The 13,614-nt window shown below is 46.3% G+C and overlaps 1 protein-coding gene across 2 annotated transcripts in view; it reads right to left on the reverse strand.

The window, feature by feature from the left end:
- LOC139540083 (serine/threonine-protein kinase WNK1-like) overlaps positions 1-13,614 on the reverse strand; it is a 64,127-nt gene that overhangs the window by 4,404 nt on the left and 46,109 nt on the right. Inside the window, exons 6-21 of one of the 2 annotated variants that reach the window (XM_071343637.1) lie at positions 13,294-13,382; positions 12,872-13,091; positions 12,544-12,645; positions 12,098-12,434; positions 9,914-10,083; positions 9,707-9,757; positions 5,735-5,809; positions 4,788-4,867; positions 4,459-4,618; positions 3,175-3,291; positions 2,854-2,982; positions 2,697-2,748; positions 2,472-2,603; positions 1,252-2,228; positions 1,038-1,088; positions 34-653 (exon numbers count right to left, since the gene is read on the reverse strand). In XM_071343637.1, coding sequence (XP_071199738.1) covers positions 34-653; positions 1,038-1,088; positions 1,252-2,228; positions 2,472-2,603; positions 2,697-2,748; positions 2,854-2,982; positions 3,175-3,291; positions 4,459-4,618; positions 4,788-4,867; positions 5,735-5,809; positions 9,707-9,757; positions 9,914-10,083; positions 12,098-12,434; positions 12,544-12,645; positions 12,872-13,091; positions 13,294-13,382 — 3,362 coding nt within the window. Of the gene's footprint in view, positions 1-33; positions 654-1,037; positions 1,089-1,251; positions 2,229-2,471; positions 2,604-2,696; positions 2,749-2,853; positions 2,983-3,174; positions 3,292-4,458; positions 4,619-4,787; positions 4,868-5,734; positions 5,813-9,706; positions 9,758-9,913; positions 10,084-12,097; positions 12,435-12,543; positions 12,646-12,871; positions 13,092-13,293; positions 13,383-13,614 lie in introns of both variants that reach the window. The other variant, XM_071343636.1, reaches the window with a different exon arrangement.

Raw genomic sequence — 13,614 nt, forward strand, 5'->3', positions numbered from 1 at the left:
AGGTTACATCTTGGAGGAGTGAAGGTAACATACTTCTCTCGGAGGTGGCTGACTTCCCTCTCAAAGGCCTCATCCTCTGGCCCTGAGTCATCCTCGTTGTCGCTGGTCATGTAATGATTAAACAAACCTCTGTTCACGCCGGAGGCGGAGCTACAGGGGTTAGAGGTTGTTGAAGAGGAAGGGCCGTTCTGATGGGAGGAGCTAGATCCCGAAGGAGCCGTGGTATTGGCTGCAGCTGGCGTCACTGAGAAACGGCCCACTTTTGAGACAGAGTTGGGGCTGGTTGTGACACTGGCAGTCACCTGAAAGCGTCCGATGGTGGCGGGCTGCGTTGGGACAGAAGTGAGCCCATCTACGGAGTCTCCATTCCAGACTCTTTTGGAGAGGGAGGAGGAGCGGTGGAGGGTGTTCTCTGGGCTGGAAAAGGAGGAAGACGAGGAAGAAGAGGAGGAGGATGAAGAGGGTGTGAGGGAGGAAGAGGAGGCGATGGTAGAGGGGTCAGGAGTGCTGCCGGCGCCAGCTTCTGAGACCTGGAAGCGTCCCAGTTTGACGACCCCTGTGGAGGGCGTTGCTGCTCTACTGCTCCCTGGGATGGTCTCAGGGCTCACAGCTCTCCTCAGCTGGCCGTCCAGACTACCAAGAGGCTGCTGGGACTGGACACACACACACGAGACATGTCAGTAACAAACATACCAACACAACTCACTCAGAAAACATTCAAAATAACTAACGCAACTAATATAGGTAAGATAACACAACAGAACAAGCACAACTCTGTGTGTAATGTGTAACTCTGTCGTTGTATGTGTCGAACTACTTTGCTTTATCTTGGCCAGGTCGCAGTTGTAAATGAGAACTTGTTCTCAACTGGCCTACCTGGTTAAATAAAGGTGAAATATATATTTTTTCAAATAAAAACTAGACACACCACTTAAAGATGACCCAACGTTCACCTATTCCACACATCTACAAAACTCAACATTACAGTACATAACTTAAAACTTCTCAAGGGTACAAGTTCTGAAAAGAGGACTAACCTGGTTTGGTACTGGGAATGGAGGCAATTGCTCAGAGGTAGGGGTGTCTGCCTGCTCGGAGACACCAGGATACATCCGACACACACACACAAAGATGTAATCATTATTATCAAGGTGGGAGAAAATCCCTCAAGTTACAACAACTGAAAAAAGCATTTAGTACAAATACTATATCTTCTCAGTCACTGGACAATCAGAGTACCCTCTACTGTACCTGCGCTCTGGTGGCTTGGCCATGCTTTTCTGGATGGATCTGTGCATGTTCCGCTGGTGTGAGGCCCTGTCCTGCGTTGGAGGGGGGGCCCGGGGCTCCCTGTTCCCCTGAAGTGAGGGACAGGTTGAAGGGGGGCACCAGGGCCGCCAGATGGGGAGGGGAGATGGTCTCTGTGGAGGAAGAGGTGGTCTCAGTGTTGCCAGTGTCAGCGGAGGTGGTGTCCTTAAAGAGGGAGCGCAGCTTCTTTTCTAGGGCATGGATGTCATCTATACCAGGGGCCTTGGACTGGGACTCTCCCCCATCTGGGTCCCCTGGCTGCAGCTGGGACGGTTGGGAGGGCAGGGTAGAGGGTGGAAGTTGGGTGGGAGCCATTGCAGGCTGTGCCACAGGGACAAAGGTAGGGACAGGCTGAGACTGAGACTGGGAGGAGGTGGGCTGAGTGACAGGAATGGACACAGGGATAGGCTGAGAGGACAGGATAGGAACAGGAACAGGGTGCTGCTCTGAGCTGGTCACAGTCCCAGAGTTACTGGGTGGAGCTCCAGAGACAGGGGCAGAGCTGCTGCCCATCTGATCGGCAGAGGCTGGGGGGAAAGAGGACGAGGAGGCCTGGGGGTGCTGGAGAGCAGCTGAAGGGGGGAATGTGATTTGGGCAGGAGCAGGTTGAGAGGGGGCAGCTTGGCAGCCAGGCTGGGGGTGTGGGATTAGCTCACTGGTAGCAGGTGCAGGGGCTGAAACTTGGGTTGGAGACCCCCTCCCGGTTGCAACTTGGCATGTGGAGGGGGGAAGAGAGGAGGACCCAGAGGGGATGACAGAGACATGAGGCAGGGTGGAGGAGGTGGTGGGGGCCGGGTGCAGACCAGCCTGGGAGGAGGAGACTGTGCTGGTGGCTCGTCTCTCCCCACGCGTCTCCCTCATCTCAGTGAAGGCCTGCTGGAGGCGGCTTGAGGGGGCAGACAGGGACAGGCCCAGACTCACTGGGGCAGCGGGGAGGTACACAGAGAGAGGAGTCACTTACATAATCTGGGCTCTTACAACAAGTCATTTATCATCATGACGTCAAACACACTAATGTTGGTAAATGCATCAAGCAACATGTTTTAGAGTTCTCAAACATGTCAAGGTTGGAAGTGGGGCACATTTTTGAAACACAGACTTCTAACATTCTATATGTGAGTTCTGGTTGCACTTTATGGCCCAGAGATTCCAGTAACTCTCACCTGGATGGGGCTCGTCCCTAAACGAGGTGTTAGCCGAGGGAGGGCCGAAGAACTGCTCTCTCAAACGGGACTCTGGGACAGGGCTGACGATGAACCTCCGGCCTGCAGAGTGGACCACCTGAGCTGCAACGTCTAGGCAACAGGGGTGAGAGGTGAGTAGTGAAAAGGTGAAGCCCAGACAACCATAATTCAGTAGAGATAGTAAATGTGTAGGTGCATGTTTACCAGACAGAGGAGTGGGCTTGTCACGCTGCTGTAAGGGGTCATCTACCACAATCTGTGGAGAGAGAAGGACAACACCATGTCAACTAAAGGCTGCCTAGGAGTTAGTGGGTGGGTAGTGTAGTGAGGGGAAAGATGAAGTGTTGCTGTGGTATGTTACTTGAGTGAAGGGCGGTTGAGCGCAGCCTTCCTTCATGCCCTCTACTTTATCGCCCGGCATTTCGATGACCTCCCGAACCTGCTCGATGAACGACTTGCGTTCGCTCTCCAGGATAAACTTACTCAGGACCTGAGAGAAGGATATACATTTAACTACAATAATACAAAAACCCATGCCTATCAAATCCACATTTCCACCTGTGGAAAGAGACTTGTGGAGCTACAAAACAAATACATCTAATTTCTTTACTTTTGACAATTACAGAGACTTGGGGGATACAACTCAGATCAGTGCCTTTTAGTTTCTTATCATCATCATTACCATGATCCGTGCGATCTCTTCAGGGTTATCTCCATCCAGGTCGAACTTAAAGGTGACCATCTTCCTGTTGTGGGTCTCCAGCTGGCACTCCGCCACCCGGTCTCCCATGTTGGAGATCTGAAAACAGACACACAGAGAGAGGACACCAGCTGAAATACGACCAGACGTCTGTAGACACAGAGAGAGGACACCAGCTGAAATACGACCAGACGTCTGTAGACACAGAGAGAGGACACCAGCTGAAATACGACCAGACGTCTGTAGACACAGAGAGAGGACACCAGCTGAAATACGACCAGACGTCTGTAGACACAGAGAGAGGACACCAGCTGAAATACGACCAGACGTCTGTAGACACAGAGAGAGGACACCAGCTGAAATACGACCAGACGTCTGTAGACACAGAGAGAGGACACCAGCTGAAATACAACCAGACGTCTGTAGACACAGAGAGAGGACACCAGCTGAAATACAACCAGACGTCTGTAGACACAGAGAGAGGACACCAGCTGAAATACGACCAGACGTCTGTAGACACAGAGAGAGGACACCAGCTGAAATACAACCAGACGTCTGTAGACACAGAGAGAGGACACCAGCAGAAATACAACCAGACGTCTGTAGACACAGAGAGAGGACACCAGCAGAAATACAACCAGACGTCTGTAGACACAGAGAGAGGACACCAGCTGAAATACAACCAGACGTCTGTAGACACAGAGAGAGGACACCAGCTGAAATACAACCAGACGTCTGTAGACACAGAGAGAGGACACCAGCTGAAATACAACCAGACGTCTGTAGACACAGAGAGAGGACACCAGCTGAAATACAACCAGACGTCTGTAGACACAGAGAGAGGACACCAGCTGAAATACAACCAGACGTCTGTAGACACACAGAGAGGACACCAGCTGAAATACAACCAGACGTCTGTAGACACAGAGAGAGGACACCAGCTGAAATACGACCAGACGTCTGTAGACACAGACAGCAGGTGAGAGGCCAATAGGGCTGCAAAATTCCTGTAACGTTTTTCTGAAATGCCGGTTAGAAGATTGTCCGGAATCCGAAGGGAATAAGCAGGAAATCTAAAATCCTCCAAGCAGTATTTCTGGAAAACCTGGGTATGTTGAAAATGACTGGAATTTTGGCTTGAGGAGATAGAAGTGGCCATGTGGGGTCTGTGTGTGACTTCTGTGCGAGCCAGGGACAGAGCGCTCCACATAGAGGAAGACAGACAGACATTGAGTTGAGGTGAAAGTCTGACCACGTGACTCTTACATTGAGGACGATGAGCTTGGCCTTGGCGGTCTTCTCGTGGCAAGAGTGGCTGCGTACAGAGTGCTGCTGGTGCCGCTTGATCATGGAGCGCCCTTCGTGTCTACCATCTGATGTCCCCTCATAGCCGTTACTCAAACCTGACGACACGTTCGAAAGGCAACTGGGAGAGAGAGAGGAGAGAGAAGTGGGGGGAGTGAGACATCACAAGGAACAAAGGGCCGTATCATACAGTATATAGGTGTATTTTCAATAGAACATATTGAGTAGCAGAAAAGGCTTTCTGGTGTGAGCTAGGTATAAAGCTGATGTGGAGAGATGTGATGCCTTACTTCTCCACAGACTGAGGCACCGGCGCTGTCTGGCCTGCTGCCTTCTCTGCTGACGCCGGCTGGGATACACTCACAGAGGCCTGAAACATCGTCACACACACACACTGTTCATTAAAAGGATCTTTACAACCATGTCATGTCAAGCATGAAAGCAAGGGTGTGTGATCTGACCGCAAGGGTGTGTGATCTGACCGCAAGGGTGTGTGATCTGACCGAGTAATTGGAAATGCTTTGAGCACAAACACACACAGAAGGCTTTGAGCACACACACACTGAAGGTACAAGGTACTTCTCGTAGGACATGTTTTGTATGTGTGTTTGTAGGCTCCTTACAATACTATCACATTCCAGCCTAACAACCAACACACATCTCACTCACACACGTTACCCCTGGTCTGTGTGTACCTGCGGCATAGAGAGGTTTGCGGCCTGATAGAGGAAGTAGAGGTGCTCTGCGTTGATTGGAGGAGATAGGATAGGAGGGCTCGGATCATTGGCCCATGACTGACAGCCATGCAGGAAGAAGCAGCAGCATGCAAGAGGAACGTATGAAAGAAAGAGTAGAGCCACGGAGCTTTTAGTCCAGGGTTTCCCAAACTCGGTCCTGGGGACCCCAATGGGTGCAAGTTTTGGTTTTTGCCATGACACTACACAGCTGATTCAAATGATCAAAGCTTGATAATCAGTTGATCACTGATGTGTAATAGGGCAAAAACCAAAACGTGCACCCATTGGGTTCCCCAGGACCGAGTTTGGGAAACCCTGTGTTAGTCAAAAAAAGAGAAAAAAAGTGGGAAAGAATAGAAAAGAGAAGGAATGACAGGACTGTACTCGCCTGATACAAATAGATGGAATACATGCTGTGTCCTTGTTTGTGACTGTTTTAGCGTTAGTAAGAGCGTAAGCTGGGGTTGTTGTGAACTAGTGTGTCGGTGTGTATGTCTCACCTGTATTTGTTGGGCACCAGGCTGGAGCGGTGGTAGTGCTGTGCTCTGAGGTACAGTGCTGCCCACTGGCTGTGGCTGCTGGAGGTGCACGGGAACAATGGCATGAGATGAGGGGGTGGAAGAGACACATAGATAAGAGATCTTCACAAATCAAACAGCCATATCTGCAGACAAGACAATCTCTTCATTATCTATTCACCAACACACTGCTCCTCAAACAAACTCACTATTCTTCCCCCAGAGGCCTAACCGCCTCATAGCTTTACACTGGCTCTCATCCACAATCCAACTCCCCCAGGAATTTACCTACTGCATCATATAGCAACACTATAAATCAGTCTCATATAGCTTCAGTACAGGTCTTACAGCATGGATTATACCACACACACACACACACACTCCCTACTCTAGTCAAAAAGCCGTGAAGGATACCATACAATAGGCTTGGGGGGTATCCAGATTTTCATATCGTCATACCGTCCTTCTCTCATCCCGGGATTTACAGTATTACCGGCATAGCACACAAGGGGGCGCTAAAATGCAAAAAAAGGCCATTGGGCCTCTATTACCAAAATGCTAACAAAATTAGCACAAACAAGCGAACAATAAACAAACTAATTGCAAAGAAAGACAAATACAGCTCAAAAAGTTATACAAGCATAGTTAGTAGCTACCTAATGTCATTTTTGGTGAGTGTGGACATGAACAAGCGAAAGGGAACAAGATACATTTAGCAAATGAACAAAGTTGTGATACATTCCTTTCTGAAGTAAGAGAAGCATGTGTACACGGAACAGAAGAGAAAATCACATATGGAGAAAATACATGCTAATAGGAAGCACCTGGAGAAAATGGCAACTGTACAGATAATTCATCAAGAGCTCTTTGACTTCAGGTAGAAAGCCATTATAAAATACAGCATCTAATTTCAAACATTTACAGTGCATTCGGCAAGTATTCCGACCCCATAACTTTTTCCACATTTTGTTACGTTACAGCCTTATTCTGAAATTCATTATTCTGAAAAAGGTATTATATTAAATTTCCCAGAATGCATTAGTTTAACCCTCAAGTTGACCCTAAAGCCTTTTAAAACAAAGCCAAACAAATTAAATGGTTGGTGGAAATAAAAAAAATAAAAAATAAAAAAAAGACCATATACAGTGCATTCGCAAAGTATTCAGACCCCTTGACTTTTCCCACATTCTGTTAGGTTACAGCCTTATTCTAAAATGGATTAAATAGTTTATTTCCCCTCATCAATCTACACACAATACCCCATAATGACAAAGCAAAAACAGGTTATATATTATATACACACACATATATATATATATATATACACACACACACACACACACACACACACATATAATATATATATATATACACATATATATACACACACACACACACATATATATATATACATATACAGTCATGGCCAAATGTTTTGAGAATGACACAAATATTAATTTTCACATAGTATGCTGCCTCAGTGTCTTTAGATATTTTTGTCAGATGTTACTATGGAATACTGAAGTATAATTACAAGCATTTCATAAGTGTCAAAGGCTTTTATTGACAATTACATGAAGTTGATGCAAAGAGTCAATATTTGCAGTGTTGACCCTTCTTTTTCAAGACCTCTGCAATCCGCCCTGGCATGCTGTCAATTAACTTCTGGGCCACATCCTGACTGGTGGCAGCCCATTCTTGCATAATCAATGCTTGGAGTTTGTCAGAATTTGTGGGTTTTTGTTTGTCCACCCGCCTCAATGGGATTAAGGTCTGGGGAGTTTCCTGGCCATGGACCCAAAAGATCAATGTTTTGTTCCCCGAGCCACCTAGTTATCACTTTTGCCTTATGGCAAGGTGCTCCATCATGCTGGAAAAGGCATTGTTCGTCACCAAAATGTTCCTGGATAGTTGGGAGAAGTTGCTCTCGGAGGATGTGTTGGTACCATTCTTTATTCATGGCTGTGTTCTTAGCCAAAATTGTGAGTGAGCCCACTCCCTTGGCTGAGAAGCAACCCCACACATGAATGGTCTCAGGATGCTTTACTGTTGGCATGACACAGGACTGGTGGTAGTGCTCACCTTGTCTTCTCCGGACAATCTTTTTTCCGGATGCCCCAAACAATCGGAAAGGGGATTCATCAGAGAAACTGATTTTACCCCAGTCCTCAGCATTCCAATCCCTGTACCTTTTGCAGAATATCAGTCAGTCCCTGATGTTTTTCCTGGAGAGAAGTGGCTTCTTTGCTGCCCTTCTTGACACCAGGCCATCCTCCAAAAGTCTTCGCCTCACTGTGCGTGCAGATGCACTCACACCTGCCTGCTGCCATTCCTGAGCAAGCTCTGTACTGGTGGTGCACCGATCCCGCAGCTGAATCAACTTTAGGAGACGGTCCTGGCGCTTGCTGGACTTTCTTGGGCGCCCTGAAGCCTTGATCCGATAAATGGTTGATTTAGGTGAGCGCTCTGGAGTAGGTTTTCAAAGATCTCTCTGTACTCTGTTCCGTTCATCTTTTCCTTGATCCTGACTAGTCTCCCAGTCCCTGCCGCTGACAAACATCCCCACAGCATGATGCTGCCACCACCATGCTTCACCGTAGGGATGGTGCCTGGTTTCCTCCAGACGTGAAGCTTGGCATTCAGGCCAAAGAGTTCAATCTTGGTTTCATCAGACTAGAGAATCATGTTTCTCATGGTCTGAGTCCTTTACGCGCCTTTCAGCAAACTCCAAGCGGGCTGTCATGTGCCTTTTACTGAAGAGTGGCTTCTGTCTGGGCACTCTACCATAAAGGCTTGATTGGTGGAGTGCTGCAGAGATGGTTGTCCTTCTGGAAGATTCTCCCATCTCCACAGAGGAAGTCTGGGGCTCTGTTAAAGTGACCAAGGCCCTTCTCCCCCGATTGCTCAGTTTGGCCGGGCGGCCAGCTCTAGGAACAGTCTTGGTGGTTCTAAATTTCTTCCATTTAAGAATGATGGAGGCCACTGTGTTCTTGGGGACCTTCAATGCTTCATAAATGTTTTGGTACCCTTCTCCAGATCTGTGCCTCGACACAATCCTGTCTCGGATCTCTATGGACAATTCCTTCGACCTCATGGCTTGGTTTTTGCTCTGACATGCACTGTCAACTGTGAGACCTTATATAGACAGGTGTGTGACTTTCCAAATCATGTCCAATCAGTTGAATTTACCACAGGTGGACTCCAATCAAGTTGTAGAAACATCAACGATGATCAATGGAAACAGGATGCGCCTGAGCTCAATTTCGAGTCTCATAGCAAAGGGTTTGAATACTTAAATAATTGAGGTATTTCAGCTTTTTATTTTTTTTAATAAATTCTCAAAAATTACTAAACTTGTTTTCGCTTTGTCATTATGGGTTATTGTGTGTCGATTGAGGGGAAAAGTAATTTAATCAATTTTAGAATAAGGCTGTAACGTAACAAAATGTGGAAAAAGTCAAGGGTCCTGAATACTTTCCGAATGCACTGCAAATTTAGAGGGAGGCTGTGGGTATGAGAGTAGAGGGAAGAGGTGTGCGTTTACAAGGGACGGTTTTTATATAGCTGAGGGGGAAGCGATGGGTGGCAGTAACCTCCATACTACAATAACAAACATAATACAACAAAGGGTAAGAGAGGGAAAGGTGGAAAGAACGAGAAAGACAGAGGGAGGCGAACAGAAGGAAGGAACAGAGACCAAGAGAAAGAGGGATGATAGAGAGGAAAATATAAGAAGAGGGGGATACCAGTACATCTGAAGAAAAAAAAAGAGAGACAATTTCAAGAAACGCATAAAGAAACCGAAAGAAAGAGGGAGAGAGGGTCCACCATTGTTTTCAAAAATGTGTCTACATTGGTCTTTTGGTAACAGCCCACAAGAACCTCTCATCATGGTGTTTCCATCTATGATCAGTTGAGGAACAGCAGTGGTGTTATTGTGATGGTGACGTGTACCTGTTGTGGAGCCCCAGGGACAACAGTGGCAGTCTGGGCAGCAGGAACCACCTGACAAACAGAACAGAGAGAGGAGGAGAGGATAGAAGGAGGGAGAGAGAAAGTCAGATGTAGTTTATATTATACTGTACATACAGAGACAAGAGTTGGGTACTGTTACTGTAAGAATATATTAAATACATTGCGTGCCACGATAATGACACTCACCATGGTCTGCTGCGGCTGCTGCTGCGATTGGTCGGTTTGGACAGGGGGCGTGGCCTGTGGGTATGGGGCCTCTGGCTGAGGCTGCTGACTGGGCAGAGAGCTGTATGACACCACCGGCTGAACCAGGTGCGTCTCGGGAAGGATGGAGGAACTATCTGTTATTTGATTGGCTGAAAGAGGGAGGGGTAAAGAATAGGTTTATTAATTGATAGTTCATAAAAACACTAGATTAACTTCTTCAGGCTGCAAGCCCGACATCGGGATCAATATGACAACAGCCTGTCCAAGTGCAGAGCGCGAAATTCAAAATCTATTTTTGTAAAATATTTAACTTTCACACATTAACAAGTCCAATACAGCATTTGAAAGATAAACATCTTGTCAATCCAGCCAACATGTCCGATTTTTTAAATGTTTTACAGAGAAAACACCACATATATTTATGTTAGGTCACCACCAAATAAAAAAAGACAGAAAGACATTTTTCACAGCACAAGTAGGCTGCATTTAGCATGCACAAGCCAACCTAACTAACCTAGAACCAACCTAAATAACCTAGAAAAAACTACCTCAGATGACAGTCCTATAACATGTTACACAATAAATCTATGTTTTGTTCAAAAAAAATGCATATTTTAGCTATAAATCAGTTTTACATTACTGCTACCATCATAGTTACAGTAAGAAATCGCACGGGAGTAGCCAGAGAAAATACAGACACCAACGTCAACTACCTTATTACACTTCAGAAAACATTTCAGAGAAATATATGGTGGATAGCTAATGAAAGAGAAAGATCTTGTGAATACAGACAATATTTCAGATTCTTTAAATGTTTTACAGCGAAAACACCACATATATTCATGTTAGCTCACCACCAAATACAAAAAGAGAGACATATTTTTCACAGCACCGGTAGCATGCAGCTAGCATGCAGCTAGCATGCAAAGCCAACCTAACTAACCTAGAACTAACCTAAATAACCTAGAAAAAACTCCCTCAGATGACAGTCCTATAACATGTTACACAATAAATCTATGTTTTGTTCAAAAAAAATGCATATTTTAGCTATAAATCAGTTTTACATTACTGCTACCATCATAGCTACAGTAAGAAATCGCACGGCAGTAGCCAGAGAAAACAGACACCAACGTCTACTTCTAATTTCACATCAGAAAAGATTTCAGAAAAATATATGGTGGATAGCTAATGAAAGAGAAAGATCTTGTGAATACAGACAATATTTCCGATTTCTGAAGTGTTTTACAGCGAAAACACAATATATCGTTATATTAGCTTACTACAATAGCTAGCACACAGCAGCATTGATTCTAGTCAAACGCTAGCGATAGCACAGTTCGACAGATATATGAAAAAGCATCCCAAATTGGGTCCTTATCTTTGTTGATTTTCCATCAGAATGTTCTCCAAAGGGTCCTTTGTTCAGAACCGTGTTCATTTGGACCTAGAACGAACGATGTCCCTGTTGAATTAGCATGACACACTGGCCATGCCATGCTAACCTCTCCGTCTTGACAAAATTCTTGCGTCGCATCACGTCTAAAGTCCAGAATAAATTTCAATAATATAATTAAAGTATATTGAAAAAACATACTTTAGGATGATTTTGTGACATGTATCAAAGAAAATCGAAGCTGGAGGTCATATTCACCTATAACGAGTGTTTTCCAGGAGCGCGGTCCAGTTCCTACTTCGCGCCCAGAAAAAATTATAAAGTGCGCACTTATCACTCAAAGAGGTTCCTTTCAGTCCCTGACAGAGATAATCAAGTCCTTTTTTCTCTCACTTCCGCATGACAACCAGGGGAAGATGTGTGACGTGTTTGTACAGTCCCAAGTGCCAAGGCCTTTTATAGAGAGTATCTTGAAGAGAGACATAGCTTCTTGGAAAATTCACTTTTTCCAGAAAATGGGCTGTAAAAAGAGTTATGTTTCACTTAGAGAAATAATTAAACCTGTTTTAGAAACTAGAAGGTGTTTTATATCCAAAGGTAATAAATAATATGCATATTGTACGAGCAAGAATTGAGTACGAGGCCGTTTGAAATGGGCACCTTTTTTCTGGCTACTCAATAATTTCCCTTGCAGCCATAAGAGGTTAAGACTAGGTCAATACTACATAGCACTGAGTGCAAAAAAAAGGTGCCAGGCAGAAGGTACAGACCTGTCTCTGTCTGCTGCAGGTACTGGTCCACCTCTGGCACCTCTGACTCTGGCTGGGCTGGAACTTGGGTTGATACTGGGACTGGGAGCTGCCCTGTAGACTGGGGTATGTAGGGAACTCCCTGGGGCCCCAGCTGTGCCGTCTGAGGGGGGATGTCGGGTGTCGTCTGCAGGTTGGGCTGTGGTGGCTGCTGGGTGGGCTGTGGCTGGGTGTAGGGGGCAGCCTGTTGGCCTGGCTGGGAGGCCTCTGTGCCAGGCTGCTGCTGTAGTATTACTTGTTCTTGTTGTCGTTGACCCTGCTCCTCCTCCAGCCTCCTCTTCTCCTGCTCCTCTCTCACCTTCAATATCATCACATCAAGTTCACCTCAGTTTAATTCATTTGATTGCAATATCATAAAACTTTACATTTAGGATTCAGACCTAAGATTCCATTGAGCTGGTACAGACCTGTTGCCTCTGCTCCCTCTTCCTGCTGATGAGGGAAACCCTGTCCTTTATGGCCTTAGCCATGGTCTTATGGTCCCCTTCACACACGTAGCCAGACTCCACCTGAGACAGAGACACACAGACAGAGAGAAAGAGAGAGAGAACAGAACAGGGGACCAGGGCAGTGTTAGGACTTGAAAGATTCCTAAATAATCAGGAAGAATAGACTCCCAAATGGCACCCTATTCGCTATTGGCCCTGGTCAAAAGTAATACACTATATAGATAATATGGTGCCGTTAGGGGTGCAGTCAATATCTCTCTGAAGTGGACATTGTGTCGTCACCCACCATCTCCTGGGCCACGTCCTCGGGGACGTCCTTGCTGAGGTCGAAGGAGAACTCGATGGCCTCGTTTTCCTTGTACTTCCCCTTCAGCTTCTTGACGTCCTCTATCCTCAGCCACAGCTTGATGGCCTCCATCTCCCCGTCATCTTCCTCAGCCAGCTCCACACGCACCCCGGTCTCCTCCTGGAAGAAGGCATGGTTCAGCAGGTCCTTTATCGAGTACCTAGGAGAGACGGGAAGAGTCAAATCAACACAGATATTTTTGACACAACAAAAGCCTTTTAAAGTCGTCTCATTTTGAGAAGGTCCTGGGTGCATGAGTAGGAATACTCTCCCCTGCATCCGTGATTCTATAGCTGGACTTCGCAGAAATCACACTGGGTAAGAGTGTCTGCTGAATTAACAGAATGTGAGTGTGAGCTGACCTCTCGTCCTTGTTCTGTCGGATGCATCCCTCGATGATCTCCTTCACCTCGGGGATGGCCACCTTGTCGAAGCTGGCCGGCTTCACCCCCTATAGGACACAGACACACACAGACACACACACACACACACAACTCTCAGTCAACAACCCACACATTGTCAACATAGAAAGATTCTTCTTCTGTGATTCTAACTTCCTGGGCCTGGTTTCCCGATAGCGATGGAACTTACGCTTACGAGTGTTTTATGATGCATCTTTCCATCAGAAGATGTAACGTGTGTTTTATGATGCATCTTTCCATCAGAAGATGTAACGTGTGTTT

This window comes from Salvelinus alpinus, chromosome 15 (genome assembly GCF_045679555.1).
Source record: "Salvelinus alpinus chromosome 15, SLU_Salpinus.1, whole genome shotgun sequence".
In the NCBI taxonomy this organism is placed as follows: domain Eukaryota; kingdom Metazoa; phylum Chordata; class Actinopteri; order Salmoniformes; family Salmonidae; genus Salvelinus; species Salvelinus alpinus.